The 15,810-nt window shown below is 48.2% G+C and overlaps 1 protein-coding gene across 1 annotated transcript; it reads right to left on the minus strand.

Annotated features, from left to right (window-relative positions):
• Window positions 1-509: 509 nt before the first annotated feature.
• Window positions 510-11,188, minus strand: LOC129066378 (platelet-derived growth factor receptor-like protein). Its single transcript, XM_054567915.1, has 6 exons — window positions 11,131-11,188; window positions 7,086-7,428; window positions 6,358-6,509; window positions 4,589-4,882; window positions 3,997-4,136; window positions 510-849 (listed from the first exon to the last, which is right to left on the minus strand). The coding sequence occupies exons 1-6, from the start codon at window positions 11,186-11,188 to the stop codon at window positions 634-636; spliced, it is 1,203 nt and encodes a 400-aa protein (XP_054423890.1). The 3' UTR covers window positions 510-633.
• Between the last annotated feature and the right edge of the window lie 4,622 nt (window positions 11,189-15,810).

A 15,810-nucleotide genomic window follows, 5' to 3' on the forward strand; every position in this document is an offset into this window, starting at 1 on the left:
TCCCAAGAAAGAAGCAAAGCATTCAGAATTTCCTGAACTCCTTGGACTAAGGGCCAGAGCCCTTGAGGCTGCAGAGTACCCTTTAGAAACCATTGCCTTAATGGGAAGGCCTGGGCTGCAAAGGGGGCCCGTTGCGGGGAGCAGGGTGTCCCTCATGCGGCCTGGGGCGCACACGAGGAGCTAGCTGTGGTCAGAGCCCCACCCTGCGGCAGACAAGCTGTGGAAACCAAATAGAGCTCCCGGTAGTGTTCATTTGGCCTCTTGTGTTTTCCTGGGAGAGGGTGGAAGGGGTCCTCGTGATGATCTCTGCCAGGGTGGGCATCTTGGAGGAATAAGCCCTGGGGCCTTAGTGGCTTCCGGGATCCCTCCTTCGGTACCGGTGCCCCACGGACCCCAGCTTGGCTCAGCCTCGGCACCCGGGGCTGGCATGGGGGCTGGCTGTCAGACCAGGTCAGGGCTTGGAGTGAGGCAGTGAGGATGAAGCGAGGGGTAAAAGCAGAGGCGGGAGAGTGTCAGGGATGAAGGCTGAGGTTCTTTCTGCCCCCTGGGGCGCCTTCTTGGCATAAAAAACACCCAAGTTCACACAGTGACCCACTCCCGCTTCTGCCCGCTGCTCTGCAGCCAGCGAAGGAGCTAGGAAGGGGCAGGGGAGGCACGAGGGCTTCGGATCACACGGATGCGGGTGGTGGCAGTCCCAGTGCCCTGAAGGTTGGTGGCCCGGCAGGTGTAGGTGCCAGCGTCCCCAGCCCGGGCCTCTTCCACGTACAGGGTGCTTCCCACCTTCTGCTGCACCTGGCCCTTGCGGTGGACCACGTCCGCCCGCTCACTGACGTAGGGGGGCCGGCCCAGCTGTAGGACACAAAAGTAACTGTCAGCTTCCCCAAGTGCCATCTCTGACTCAGGCAGCAGCTCGCAGGTGAGAGGCACCATGTATCCCCAGGGAAAGGGAAAATGACTTGCCCAAGACCACACCTCAGTGTCAGAGCACCTGAAAAGTCCAGTTCTTTGTGGAAAATGTGAAGCTTCTGAAGTCCCCGGAGAGCAGCTGGGGTCCCTCCCTGCTCTCAGAGAGGCAGCAGGTAGCGCAGCCCAGAGCAGCACTTCCTAGATCTGGTTCTGGGGGGGTGTTAATGGGTACTCCTTCCTCAAAGGGGGACATGGGGGACCCATGAGCAGAATTTCTGGGGAAACACTGAGTCAAGCAAAGTTAAACTGGGGAGACAGGCCACTTCGTCTGTCACGTGTGCAGGTGGGTTTTGAATCGCCAATGTAGGTGATGGTTCTAAGAGGTGGCTTTTCCTAAGAAGACATTTTGGGGGGTTGGGTGGTATTCTACCATTCCAAGGAACATGTTTGGGGAAATGTGGGCAGAGGGAAACTGTGGTCTCCCAACCATATGCATGTTCTTTTCCCCTTGTTGGGTCTCAGCTTCCACTTTTGACAAGTGTGAAAATGACCCCCACTATTTCTATGCCCTAAAGCCTCTGGGGACGGGCTCACCTTCATCACATTTTTGCTGGGTCCAGCCCTCCCTCCAAGGCTCATGTCAAATTCCAGCTCTTCCAGAAAGCCCTTTCAAGAATTCCTAAAGCAACATCTCCATCACGGCAGAGCGACAAGACTCCTTTGTTTCTCCCCTTAAATTTACGACAAGTTGGACATTTATACCTCAAAGGATCCCTCGCTCAGTATACAAACACTCCTGAAAGACCCACCCATCGGGACATCTCAGGGCAGGGTATTGGCATGAGCACAGTTGGGGAAGGACAGGGCAGTGGCAACGGTTGCAGTTCGGTGCCTACTGCAACTCCAGGTAGCGGGGGAAGGGTGGAGCTGCAGCCCTCACATGAGGGCCTGGAGCGTAAGAGGGGCAGAAGCAGTTTCCCTCTGAGGAAAGAAAAAAAGCATCTCGCTTCTCTTTTCCCCATCGCGGCAGAGCTGGGTAGAGGCTCTGGGAAGCCTTAAAACAACAACAGAGCAGTGCCAGCAGCCATTGCTGGCAGGGGGCGGAGACAGGAATCAAGGACTTGCCTCCCCTGCCCCTGCTCCACCAATCCCAGCAGAGGCAGCAAAGGCAGTGAGATGCCCCCCAAAGCACAGCAGGGAATGGGCCATGAGTGAAAAGGAGGCAGGTCTGGGAGCTCCCAAAAGCTGTTCTCCACCCGCCACATTCCCCCACCACAGTGGTGGTGCCCTGTAACCGAGGAGAGCTGGTCACAGAGTGGACCCACCATCCCAGTGGGCTTGCAGCATCTTCCCCAGTCTAAGTGATGCTACTCCACCACTAGCCCAGACGTGCAAATGGTGCAGGTAAGAGAAAACAAAAACTTGTCCTATACCACCTCTACTGGAAAACAAAAGAAAGCACCGTACCTGTAAACATGCTGAGTTGATGAAAGCCAAACAATGAAAGAGTTCACTGCCTCAAATGCTCAGATGGAGAAACAACCCATCAAACACCATAAACAACCAAGGAAACTTGGGAGCACAGAAAGAAAAGGAAAAGCCCAGAAACCAACTGAAAGTTGTGAAAGACAGATTTACATGACAGAGAATTCGAGATTGCAGTTATGAAGAAGCTCAGCGATATACAAGAAAACTCAGATAGGCAGTTAAATGAGCTCAGGAATAAAGTTAATGAACAAAGGGAGTACTTTACCAAAGAGACTGAAACTACAAAAAAGAACCAAACAAATTCTGGGGCTGATGAACTCATTAAGTGAGGTGAGGAATGCATCAGAAAGCACTGGAAATGGAGCAGATCAGATGGAAGAGAGAATTAGTGAACTCGAAGGTAGAAACGAGGAATAACCCAAGAGGAAGAGAGAGAACTAAGGGTTTTTAAAGATGAAAGCACTCTACAAGAACTCCCTGACTACATTAGAAAGAGCACCCGAGGATAATAAGTATACCAGAAGGGGAAGAAAGGGAGAGGGGACAGAAAGCATACTCAACAAAATAGTTGATGAGAACTTCACAAGTCTATGGAAAGAACTGGAATTCAGAATTGAAGGAGCTAATAGAACACATAATTATACAGAAAAAGGCTTTCCCCAAGACACATTTTATTCAAACTGTCAGAAGTCAATGACTAAGAAAAACTTCTCAAGGCAGCCAGGGAAAAAAGACTGTCATCTACAAAGGAGACCTTAGCTTATCATCAGATTTCTCAATAGGAGCCTTACAAGACAGGAGTGGGTGGAAAGAAATATTCAAAATATTGAAAGAGTGAAATCAGCCAAGAATTTCATCCAAAAAAGTTATCCTATAGGTATGAAGGAGAAATAAAGGCTTCCCCAGGCAAACAAAAGCTGAGGAAATTTGCTACCACAAGCTCTACATTATAAGAAATGTTGAAAGGAGCTCTTCTACCCGAAACAAAAAGACAAAAGTATACAAAACTTTGAGTAAGAAGACTAACAGAAGCAAGCCCCATTTTTGTGTGATTTGAGCCAGTTTGGTCTCAGCTTGAATGTTATACCTTAAAGAAGATGTCCTGCCCATCTATCTTACGTACAGCTGATCACATTTCTGTTTTACCCTTGATGTAGCTCACTGTATTCTCCAAGTGATCACGTCTGTTCACTTCCCCCTTCCTGTTTAGACTCTAAGCTCGCAGATAGCAGTCTACTGACTCCTCATTACATTCTCAGCTCTTAGTACAGTGTCTGGCATGTGGTGGGTGATCAATAATTATTGTTGGATAAATTAACAAAGGAACACATTATACATTTTTATACAGTAACCTGAGGAGTAGCTCTATTTGATAAATGAGGAAACTGAGGTCCAGAAAAGGGAAGTGACTTGCCCACGGTCACTCAGAGGAGCAGTGTCAGAGTTGGGACTAGGATCGCTGTTCATCAGATGCCTGGTCAATTGGTGGTTCCACTCTGCTGTGACTGTTCCTGACCCTCGTCCTAATCCTTCACTCCCACACCCTGCCCCACACACCACCACCGCATACACACATACAGCCTCCTCTCACCCTCTGCTCACCTTCTGCCCTGGATACTCCCAACTGAAGTCCACCGCGATCTCCGGCTCACTCAGAACTGTGCAGGTCACACTGAAGTTCTCTCCCAGTCGGACTGATGTTGCCGAAGCTTGGATGGAGGGTTTGGGGGATGAAGATGGGTCTGCCATGGAGAAGATGGGAGAAAAAGGGGGACAAACACCGAATTGATTGTTAAAATGATTGAATGGAATGGGCGAAATGGTGAAATTGACAGAAGATGAATGGTTGAGGTGGTTGAGTTGATAGCACTCAAGGTAGATGATGGCACAGTTGATTAATGGAAGATGGGTGAATGGAATGGTTGATTTGAGGGAGGATGGATGAATGGAATAATATGACTTGATTCAGAAGTGGATGAACAGGAAGGCTGAACTGATGGAGGGCAGCTCAATAGCTGATTGGTTGGCTATTTCTGGACAGGATGGTCGAATACTCGGAATATTGTTGAAAGGTGGTTGGTGGTTCAGAGCTCCATAATCCACAGATCCCAAATCCAAGGCTCCCAAAGGAGGCATCCTTCCCCATATCCTCCCCTGCCCTGCCCGGCCCACCCAGTGCCCCAGGCTTACGCACAGTTGATGTAGATCAGCATGTACTTGGTAGAGATTTGTCTCATGCCTCCTAGGCTGGCCAAGCAGAAGAGGGAGCCAGCCAAGGAAGCTCGGGGCCGGTGGATGGTGAAGCCTTTCTTCACATCAAAGGAGATATCTGTCCCATCCACTGGGACCTCCTCTGGGGGGAACTCTCGATGCAGCGTCACCTGGGCCTGGGGGTTGGTCACCTGGCAGGGAAGCAGGACTGGTTGATGGCTGCGTAACTGTACCATTTCATAATAATTCTCTGTGGGGACAAAGAGCTCTTCTGGGTCTGGGAAGGAAGGAGGAGAGAGAAGAATGAGATTTACTGTCCCCTGATGCTCTGTCACCACTCATGAGCATGAGGTCCCTTGTGTGGCCTTAAAGTCCCACCTTCCCTGCCCGTCTCCAATCTCCATGTTCTTTCCCTGCTGGTAAGGGTACAATGAAAGCCAAACAATGAAAGTTCACTGCCTGCTGGGGGCTAAACATCAGCCTGCTGGTTTCAGCTTTTGTCATTAGCTTGCTGTGCATCTTAAACAAATCTCTTTTCCTCTCTGGGCTTTAGTGCCTTCATTCGTACATTGAGAGGGTTCAGGTGGCTTGGTCTCCGAGAACCTTTCCATGTGAAAAGTATCACAGGAAGTACTGAACTTGAAGTTGAGGTTTCTGGTGTGATTCCCAATCCTGCCACCCACTAGCTGTGCAATCATAAGCACATCACTTTCTTCCTCTGAGGCTTTGTTCTTCTTTGTCAAGTAGGAGTGATAATCCCATTTTGGCCTACTTTGCAGAGCTGATGAGAAGCAAAAAGGATACTGGATATGAGGCATCAGGCCTGGGGGAGGCACACAGTTATCAAACTCTTTCAAGGTGCTTTTAGCAACATAGTCTCCAGTCAGATTCTTGGGTGCACAATGGTGCAGTGAATTATCTGGGGACCAACTTTCTAGAGCAGTGCCATCCAATAATACTTTCCGTCGTGATGGTGAATGTTCTGTACCCTTGCTGTCTAATATGCAACCACTAGCCTCCTGTGGCTTTCGGGCTTTTCAAATGTAGCTAGTGCAACTGAGGAACTGAATTTTAAACTTTACTTCATTTGAATTAATTCAGATTTAAAAAGCCACATTGGTTAATGGCTTCTGTATGAAGCGGCTCTAGGGCTAGACAAATGCAACGGTTAACTTTGGCTGAACATTAGAATCGGCCAAAGGTGTTCTTGAAATAACCAGTGCCGGCAGCACCCACAGACCAAGGCAATCAGGACCTTACTGCAGGGGGAGCAATCGGCAGTTTCAAAGTTCCCCAATGACCCTCATGGGCAACCAGGGTTGAAAGCGCTGGCTGCTGGTTCCCAAATCTTCCCAGAGACAAGGCTTCCCTGCAGGACTTGGCACCCCAGGGTTTGGGGCTTAATGGGCACGAGGCCTAGGAATCTGTGTTTTTAACAGGTTTCCAGGTGACACTGAGTCACGGTCAGGAACATCTAGATTGGGTAATCATCGCTGTTATGCCTGAATTGGAGTAACGGGAGACCCAGCTGATTCTAGAAGCGGCATCTATTTCCAAGGTGGAACTGAGTCGGACTCCTCAGTTCTCCATGAAATTAGCCATAGAATCCCAGAATGTCACGAGAAGGATCTTGGAGGGCCACTCGCACAATTGCTACATTTTACAGCGGGAACTAAGGGGAAAGAGTTAAGACAGTTATGTTGGGAGGGCTTTCCTGCACCGAGGTCCCCAGAGACCCTGACTTCAGGGCACCTGTGAAGAATATGAAGGTCTTTCCCAGGCGGCCCTCGTCTCCCGGGCAGGTGGCGTCCTCGCAGGCTCGAGCCCAGCAGCTGTATTCCCCCGTGTCTGCGCCCGTGGAGTTCACCAGCTGTAACCGGCTATGCTGCTTGAAGTGCCTGATTCTGAAAGACAGTCGCGGGGGGCCGGAGACGGGGACGGCTTGAGACACCTAGCGGCAGCATTTGGTTGGTTGACAGCCCTGCCCAGCTTTCACTACCCCACCCACCTAGCCTCCCCTTCCCCAATGGAGAAGTCCGGCTTTGTATTGGCTCCACCCACAGTTTCTGATTGGCTCGCCTATCCCACACGTAAGTGGGATCCCCAAACTCCTTTATGCTCCTAGACTGCTTCCTTGTGCCTGTTTGTTCAGGTCTGCAAATGCCCTCTAAGCACTTCCACCTGCTGGAGGCAGAGTCCCCGGAATTCTCATTTTAAGAGACTAAATTGAAAGAACGTAGACAAATCTTTTGAACCCGTTTTTATAATGGGAAGCTCTGTCTCCCATTCTGTAAAACCACTATGCATCTGATGGGTCTTGCGAGGATATTTTACGGTTTAAGTGCCTGTAGCTGTATGTAATGGGATGCCCAGTGCGGGTCCTGGCCTATTTTAATCCCTATAAAAACTGTCTAGGTGCAAATAAACTGGCCCACCCCTGGACCCATCCAGGCTGCCGCAGGAGTTCCTCCAGCCCGTACCTGAGCCGTCCCTCACCCTCCTCTTCCAGGTACACAGGCACCCTCCAGTGGACCACCTTTCCCTGGCAGCGCAGCTCGAGGGACTCCCCAGCCCTCAGGCTCAGGGAGTCCCCCACCTTCTGGAAGCGACCCCTCCCTAACGCCTGGGTCAGGATGGAGGGGGCCGGTGGGCTGGGAGTTGCAGCCTCCACAGGTGTCTTCATCTGCAGGGACCTCTGCCTCCCGTCTGATTTGGGTTTTCTCCCGCCTGGGCCTCCTGAGGGCCTCCCCCCACCGGCGCGGGCTGCTTTGACATTCTCCTTCTTCTGAGCCTTTGTGGTTCTGCCACGCCCCTGGAGGTCAGCTGCGGGGAAGACAGGATGGGGTTGGGGGCACCATGGAGGGAAAGGGTGTTTCAATGATGTTAAGAAGTTTTGGTATTTTGGGTGAGGTTTATTCAGAATTCTGTACATGGGAAGAGCACTTAACAGCTCTCAGAGAATACCCACCCCCACACCCCGCCACACACACACACACACACACACACACACACACACACACACTCGCGCGCACCCGTTCTGGTTTAACCCTTGCCATGGCCCCAAAGGCCACCCCGTGAGCGTTTATTACCCGCCTTTTCAGGTTGAGAAACCAAACCTCAGAAAGAACGGCTAGACTCAGCGTATTAATGAGGTGACCTAGAACACTGAAGTTTGACATCTAAAAACAAAGATTCTCTGAGGCGGTATCTAGGCCACTCCAGAGAAGAGATGGTGACCCTGGACAAGTGGATGGAATAGGCATTTCAGAGCCAGTGGTGCTGGAGATTTCCATCTCTGCTCTGCCTCACACTAGCTGTGTGACCTTGGCCAAGGCACTTGATTTTCCTGAGCCACACTTTCTTCATTTATTGTAGAAAATGAGAACAAGAACACCTGCCTTGCATGGCTACAGGTATACCTGGTTTCATGGCGCTTCACTTCAAGGTGCTTCACAGACATTGCATCTTTTACAAACCCTCCACCAGCAAGAAGACTGCAACTCACTTTATTGTGATAGTTGCTTCATTACGGTGGTCTGGAACCAGATGCGCAATAGCCCCGAGGCCTGCCCATACTGTATAGACTAAGTGAGAATATATCGAAGCACTTAGCACAGTGCCTGGCATAAAATAGTCGATAAATAGTCATCATGAATAGTATATTCATTTCTGTCACTGCTATAACAAATTGCCACAAACTTAGTGGCTTAAAACAACACAAATTCATAATCTAACAGAAGTCTCACGTGGGTCTCACTGGGCTAAAACCAAGGTGTCAGCAGGACAGCCTGTTTCCTTGCCTTTTCCAGCTCCTGGAGGCTGCCCATACTCCTTGGCTATGGCCCCACTTCTCCATCTTCAAAACCAGCAAAATTAGATCAAGTCTTCCTCACGCGGCCGTCTCTCCCTGGTTCTCTTGTCTGACTCCCTCTTTCACTGTTAAGGATGCTCATGATTACACTGGGTGAAGAGTCTAGAATACTCTATTTTAATGTCAGTTGCTTAGCAACTTTCATTCTACCTGCAGCCTTAACTCCTCTCTGCCATGGGAGGTTCTGGGGATCAGAATGTGGACACCTTTGGGAGCGCATTATTCAGTCTGCCACAAATACTGTATTTTTTAAAATCCAAATATAAAGCTAAAAAGCTAATGTTTTAATAGCCAAACATCCATAGAGGCCTTCCATGAAGCAAGCCAATCAGAGGGCAGGATAAAAGAAGGGCAGGAGTATCCCCTGGTTCTCTGATTGCCCTAATGAGAGGCTGCTGTCAGAGCAGCGGGTGGGAGGAAGTCCGGGGATTCTGGGTCTGGAACCCTATTCGGTCTGGAGTTGAAACCTGACCAAGGGCTGGGTTAGAGTGGCTCGCAGAGCTGGGGCTGTCCTGGCCGTATCCAACAGGGCACACCGCAAGCCCTGATTACAGGGTGCCTGCAAACACCTCTTCATTAGCGGAGGCTCTGCTTCCCAGGACCGTGGGCTGTGGGCAGAGCTCCCTGGGAGCCATCGCAAGATGTCGACAGCTTTGGAGCTTCTGGGTTTGCCAAGCCAACAGGTCATTTAGGCAAACTTCAGGAAGATGTCAAGTTTCATTTCAGGACCTGATGATGATGATCATCATCATCATCATCATAAGTAAAAATCATTGGGCCCCTGGACACTGCAGAGTGCTATCCATGCAGTACCTTCTCTGATACTCACAAAGCCCCACCAGAAAGCTTTCACGGACATGCCCATTTTACAGATGAAGAAACTGAGTGTCATGTAGTTTGCCCAAGAGTAATACATTATTAATATAATAATGTTATATTAATATTATAATCCTGTGTTCTTGCTGTATTTAGGTCCCAGTTTTTGCATCTATAAAATGAAGAGGTTGGTCTAAACCAAAGCTTTTCAAGTGTAAAAGCAAACCAATCAATAGATAAAGTCTAGATAGAAGAGCCCTCTCTTGAAATATTGAAAGGCCAATGATAAAAAATAATAACAGCATTATTCTTACTAAAGGGACGGGGTCTGGAAATCCACCCATCCAGTTTTCAATCACTATTTCCCCTCTTTCTCCCACCCCAGCACAGGCAATAAGACAACAGAATTATTCCTTAGAGCATAGTTGTTGGGTTTTTTAAATTTTTGTTTTCTTTAATTGATTCCAGAGAAAGGGGAAGGGAGGGGGAAAGAGAGGGAGAGGAACATCGATGTGAGAGAGGACTATCGATCAGTTCCCTTTCGCACACGCCCCCAACTGGGGACTGAACCTGCAACCCAGGTATGTGCCCTGACCGGAAATTGAACCCGTATCCTTTCAGCTTGCTGGATGATGCCCAACCAACAGAGCCACACCAGCCAGGACGAGCATAGTTTTAAAATCCCTCGGCTAGACGACTCTCAGGGATCCTTCTCAGTGCCCATATTCTAAATGTCTGAGATCACATCGCCTCCAGTATCCCCCACCCCTCAACTTCTCCTTCAAGTAACTCTCCAATTTCAACTATCAACCCTTTGCTAGGCTGCTGCTTTCTTACCAGAAAGATGCCTGCCCCTTCCCTTCCATCTGAAGCTCCCTAAAGAACATCTGATAGCACCACATGGGAATATCTCCATTGCCCAGGCAGCATCTGGAAGAGGAAGTCTGGGATGACACCATCCCTCCATATCCTGTTCCAAGCACAGCTATTCTCTTGCAGAGATTATTCCAGTCCCAACCTCTCCTTGGGGTGGCTGGAAGTGGAGAGGTGGAGGAAAAGTCTCCTGGGGCCCCCTCCTCCCCTAAGGATCTGTCTTCTATTAGGTTCTGGGCTAGAAATTCTTCAGACCGTGCTCCTGATGGTTGTCCCATCGGTTGCTCTTTGTGAGCAAAATGATAGGCCCTTACGGTCAAAGAACCTAGAAATAAACACTCAGACTTTTGGAATTATATAATCTTGGCGTGACCAGGTATAATCAGGGTCTTTACAAGTAAAATAATATTGCCACCACTTATTGAGTATTTACGCGCAAGGCTCCAGACCAAACGTTTATATATATCACATCATTTAATCCTCAAAACCACTCCATAATTTTAAGGTTACTGTTATCCCCACTTTACTTCTGAATAAACTGAGCCTCAGAGACTATTTTATCAAAGCTTGCCGGTGAGCCGAGGAGCCAGGATTCATTCTGCCCAATTTCAGAGTTCCGATGCTTGAACCACCCACGAATCTGAGTCACTGCTAGACTTAGACTGATAGCCGCTGACTTCAGATCAGAGAGGCGTGTTGGCTCTGGAAAGGGCTTGGAAGCTCACGCAGCCCATCCTTGTCATTGTACCAGTGAAGAAGCTGAGCTCACAGAGGAGACAGGACCCAGGAAAGGTAGCACAGTGAGAGGAGGATTTGAGCTTTGACACCAGGGTCCAGCGCTCATTCCCCTTCCCCACACTGCCAACAGGGCACTCCTGAGAAAGGAGGGGCGAGGGACAGGGGACAGCTCAGGACATCCCAGGGGAGTAAAAACAACTTGCCGCAATGGAAGGAGAGGTCCATACCTGAAATGACACAGATGAACAGGCAACAGAACAGGAAGCAGAGGGCTCTGGGGTCCATGGCCAGCAACCTGGAGCAGGGATGCTGATGCGGCCGTAGCTGCTGCAGGGGACAGACTGGCGGGGCTGGCAGGGTGCAAGCAGGAAACGTAGCAGCACAGGACCCCTGGGAAAGGGAGGGAGGGGATGGGACCTGATTTCAAAGGCAAATCAAAGTCCTGAGTCCTGGCTTCTCCAGGACTCCAAACAAAATTCTTTTCTCTGGATTCCCTCTTGCCAAGGTGAATGGAGCTATTCAGAGCCCCGCTCAGGAAAAAACAGTCCTGCCGCCAGGAGACGAGGGTCCCCAAGGCCAGACAGGCAGAGCTTCAAGGCAACTGGAGGGGCCATTGAAGGTCACAGGGGGGTCGTGGAGGAACAGGACAGGAATATTTGAGTACAAAATACGTGAGCGTGGCTGGAACGGAGGTGGGGCATGAACTGGACTTAAAGCAGGGTTTGGCTATCACACACACACACACACACACACACACACACACACACCCCCCCCGCCCAGGCCATATCTGCTGGCCGTTGGCTTTTGCATAGCCTGTGAGCTAAGAATAATTTTAACATCTTTAAGTGATTAAAAAAAACTGGGTGACACATGAAAATTACATGAAATTCAAATCGCTGCATTCAGAAATAAGTCGTATTGGAAAATGGTATGCTCACTGTCGTGTGTACGGCCTGGGCTGCTTTGCATGATGACTGCGACACGTGGCCCACGGAGCCCAACTATTTGCTGCCTGGGCCTTGGCGGAAAGAGCTTGTTAACCCCTGCTCTAAGGGACGGGATTTCTAAGCAAAATTTTACTGAAGTAAATAATAGGTCAATAAAGTTCATTCTCAAAACAAAAAAAAAATTCACAGATGAAGCTTAAAATGATTTGGCGCTGTACATATTTTTCTTAAATTTGCTTCTTTTTTTTTTTTTTAAACACAGCAGTGTGCCAGGTCCCTTATGTAGACCTACCAGGAGGGAGAGAGGGAGAGAAGCATCAATGTATGGTTGCCTCTTGAGCGCCCCCTATTGGGGACCTGGCACATGACCCGGGCATGTGCCCTAGACTGGGAATCAAACCAGCGACCCTTTGGTTCTGACACTCAATCTGCTGAACCTCACCAGCCAGGGCCTACCTTTATACTTTTGAAAGTGCTACATTCTGTGGCTCAGATCTACCACAGTAGGACTTTTAGGTTGTTTCCATTTAGGTTGTCTTCAGTTTTTTGCTATTGGAAACAAAGCTGCAGTGAGCAAGAACTAGCATTTCCTGGCTCAAATAGCTACATTTCCTTGGAGTTGTTTGTTAAGTGAAAGTATGGTATTCAATACAGACACATCACCAGATGACCTAAGGAAACACCACAGCTACAGCGCATATCCCTCCAAATGTAGCTATAAATCTCTTCCTGTCCTGCGGAGCTTTGTTTACATTCTAACTACTGCAGTTAGCAGGGGAAGCCCTCCTGGCTTCAGGTTGAAACAGGATTCCCTCTAGTGTACATGTGTTTACTGGTCATTCTTGGCAGGAGGGAGGTATGAAGAGAGAATGTCAGGGGGATGGGTAAGAAGAGAGAATGGGGAGCTTGGGGTTCTGTTCTCATTTTGCCACTTCACTGGATGACCTTGAGCAGCTGCCTCTCTTTGGGCCTCAGTTTCCTCATCTGTTCAAGGAAGATGTTGAGCACCTAAAGCTCCCTTTTCAGTGACCAAGTCCTGTAAGAAGGGGTTCCAAGAGGCAATGGTTTAGCCTCCAGCCAGATGGGCGCAAATACTCTCAGGGGTACTGGGAGCTGGGCATGTCACCACTTTGAACCCAAGTTCTTGCTGATTGTTCCCCAGGGAGAGGTTTCACAGGGAGAATGTCCAGGTGTCCCAGAGAATGGGCACAGAGGACCCGTTCAATGTCCCACAGAACACCTCACGGTGGCATCGAGCCCAAGGCCCTGGGCCTAGCTCGCATGCTGTTGTCCCAGAGCACACCGTTCTTCCTCATCCCCACAGCACTTACGAATCACGAATGCCCACATCCAGCCCTCCAGGGCGTGAGGTCTGTGAATGCTGGGACCAGGTCTACTTTGCTCATCCTTTGTCCCAGTCCCTTAGCTCTGTGCCTGGAGCTTTGTGGGCACTGGCCTAGCATTTGCTGAATGAGTGAATGAGTGAACAAATGAAAGAACTGGTCCAGACTGGTTTCAACAGCAGAGAAACAGCCCAGGCTTCTCTCTAATCTAAGGGCTTCCAAAGAGGCAAATAATGGAGGGGAGGGGAGGGGAGCAGAAGGGGCGGAGCACAAATGGGCCAGGCAATATCTTGGAATTAGAAAGGTCACTCGCTTCGTAGTCTCAGATCCTCAGGGGGCAGGGGATGGGGAGTATCTGGAATGGTAGACTTTGGGAATAAATGCTCATGGAATCTTTGACCTGTAGAATTCATTAATTCATTGATTTATCATTCCTCAACTATTTTTTGAGAACCGACTTTACCCAGCAATGGAAACGCAAAGACAGGCATCAACCAAATCACACATCTGGTCACCAGTTAGGACAGTGTCAGGATGGGGAAGAACAGGGTTCCAGCAGAGACATGGGAAGGGGCGGGTTGAGTGCGCTGGAGGAAGGATCGGGAAGGAATTTCTGAAGAAGTGCTATTTAAGGAGAAACCCACAAGAATAGTAAGAGCTAGCCAGGCAAGCTTCTGCCAGGCTAGAAGAGGTTTCTTTTCACGCAAACGGAATCTTTCAACAGAAGTTTGAGTGAGTCATGCATGGGATCTTGGAAGCCCAGAAAAAGAATCTCAGAATTATAGGTTCTTAATCTCATAGAATCTTAAAACAACCACTTCAAAGGTAAATGGAATCCTAGAATGTTAGAGACTCAGATTCTTCTCATGTAAGAACAAAGGGAATCTTAAGGGATTCTTTGTTCCTATCCCTTCTCTCTACTTTTGTACAGAAAGAACAAAACAAAATTACGAGGGCATATAACCCAGCCAGAACTAGCTCTTACCTCTTATTATTAATAGATCGGGACTCTATTCATTTACTTAATAATAGCAGCAATTTTTATATTTATTGTCTCATTACTATGTGCTCATTGCTGCTAAGTAATTTGTATCATTATAGCAGTGAATTCCAACAATGAACTTGTGAGGTAGATACTTTTGTACTACCTAGGTATTGTAACTAAGAAAACAGAATTTTGGAGGGGAGGGAATGGGGGAATGGTTACTCAACTAAAATGTAGTGGAACCAGACCCTAGGTCTTTTTCTACTTATTTGCTTTTTAATTTAAAGACGGTGCACTAAAGCACCTGACTACACAGTTGTTTTTCTGAGTACAGCGGCTCACAGGCTCACCCTTTTCACAGCAACCCCAGCCTTCCTACTACTTTCCCGGTAGGGCTCAAGGTCATCTCTTGGCTTGACTTTGTTGTGGGGTGATGAGCTGTCTGGAAGGTCCTCAGTACACTCTCATGTCCGAGAAGAAAAGTGACCTGAAGACCTGAATGTGCTGTTAAACCTAAAAGAAGTATCTGTTTATGAGGTCCAAGAGGCAGCATGGAGTCAGGAAGCATGAGGTCCAGTCTGAGTTCAGGCACGAAATAGCTGTTATGCAGGCTACGTCACGGGGCCTCCCTGGATCCCAGTGAGTTTCCACCAGCCAGCGAGGCCACGTGTTGTAGACGGGATTATAGTGCCTGCTCTGTCTACCTCCCCTATGAAGGAATAATGGATGCAGAGATGTTTCGTGACGTATGAAATATAGGTAATGATGCTAAGATGCAATGGTTTCTCTTCTGCCTTGTGAGGGAGACTTCCTCTGAATGGAGAGCAATTTAGCAATTTCTTATCAGTAGCCTCAAAAAATATTTGTTACTCCTTCAAGTTTTAGAAAACAATCTCAAAACCATGTGGAAAAACTCAGAGTCAGCCTAATTGTCTAATAATAGGCAATTAGATAAATTATACTATTAATCATACAATCAAATTTGATAGTTTTTAAAATTTTTTAAAGAATATTTAATCAGCTCTGGCTGTTGTGGTGCAGTGGATTGAGCGCTGGCCTGAGAACCAAAGGGTCGCCAGTTCAATTCCCAGTCTAGGGCACGTGCCTGGGTTGTGGGCCAGGTCCCCAGTAGGGGGCACATGAGGGGCAACCACACATTAATGTTTCCCTCTCTCCTTCCCTTCTCTTCTCTAAACCTAATCTTAAAAAAATAAAATATTTAATCATATAAAAAGATGTTCACAATAAGTTAAGTTTTATAAAAGATAAATTGATACTGGCAATGTGCTTCAATGTTTTGCAAAGAAAAGTGTACGTCTATGGCACATAATCATTCCTTAAATGTTGCTATATTATTGTGGTTACTGTTACGTAATAAAAGAATTATGTGTTAATATAGGCTATCTCTGGATTGTAGGATTATGACTTTAAATTTTTTCATTTTGTGATTATTTATAATGGCTACATATTATTTGTATAGTAATAAAACAGTAAGTCATGAGAAAAGTGGTTCTGTGATTTTTTAAGCCTGTCTTTTATTTATACACTGCTTCTCCATCTCTCCACCCTCTGAGGGACCTGCCTGCCCAAACTAAGTGTCCTCATGTTGGCTGAGACCTCATAAGAGCAGAA

Source organism: Pteronotus mesoamericanus, unplaced genomic scaffold (assembly GCF_021234165.1).
Source record: "Pteronotus mesoamericanus isolate MK-2021 breed Mesoamerican mustached bat unplaced genomic scaffold, CSHL_Meso_final contig_2, whole genome shotgun sequence".
Taxonomy (NCBI): domain Eukaryota; kingdom Metazoa; phylum Chordata; class Mammalia; order Chiroptera; family Mormoopidae; genus Pteronotus; species Pteronotus mesoamericanus.

What these genes read in the sequence shown, in the direction of transcription:
- LOC129066378 (XM_054567915.1), bottom strand. Translation starts at nt 11,188, where the DNA reads ATGGACCCCAGAGCCCTCTGCTTCCTGTTCTGTTGCCTGTTCATCTGT. An exon ending in GTTCATCTGTGTCATTTCAG is followed by an intron (nt 7,429 to 11,130) that starts GTATGGACCTCT and finishes TCTTCCCCGCAG; the next exon opens with CTGACCTCCAGGGGCGTGGC. An exon ending in GGGAGTATCCAGGGCAGAAG is followed by an intron (nt 850 to 3,996) that starts GTGAGCAGAGGG and finishes TGTGTCCTACAG; the next exon opens with CTGGGCCGGCCCCCCTACGT.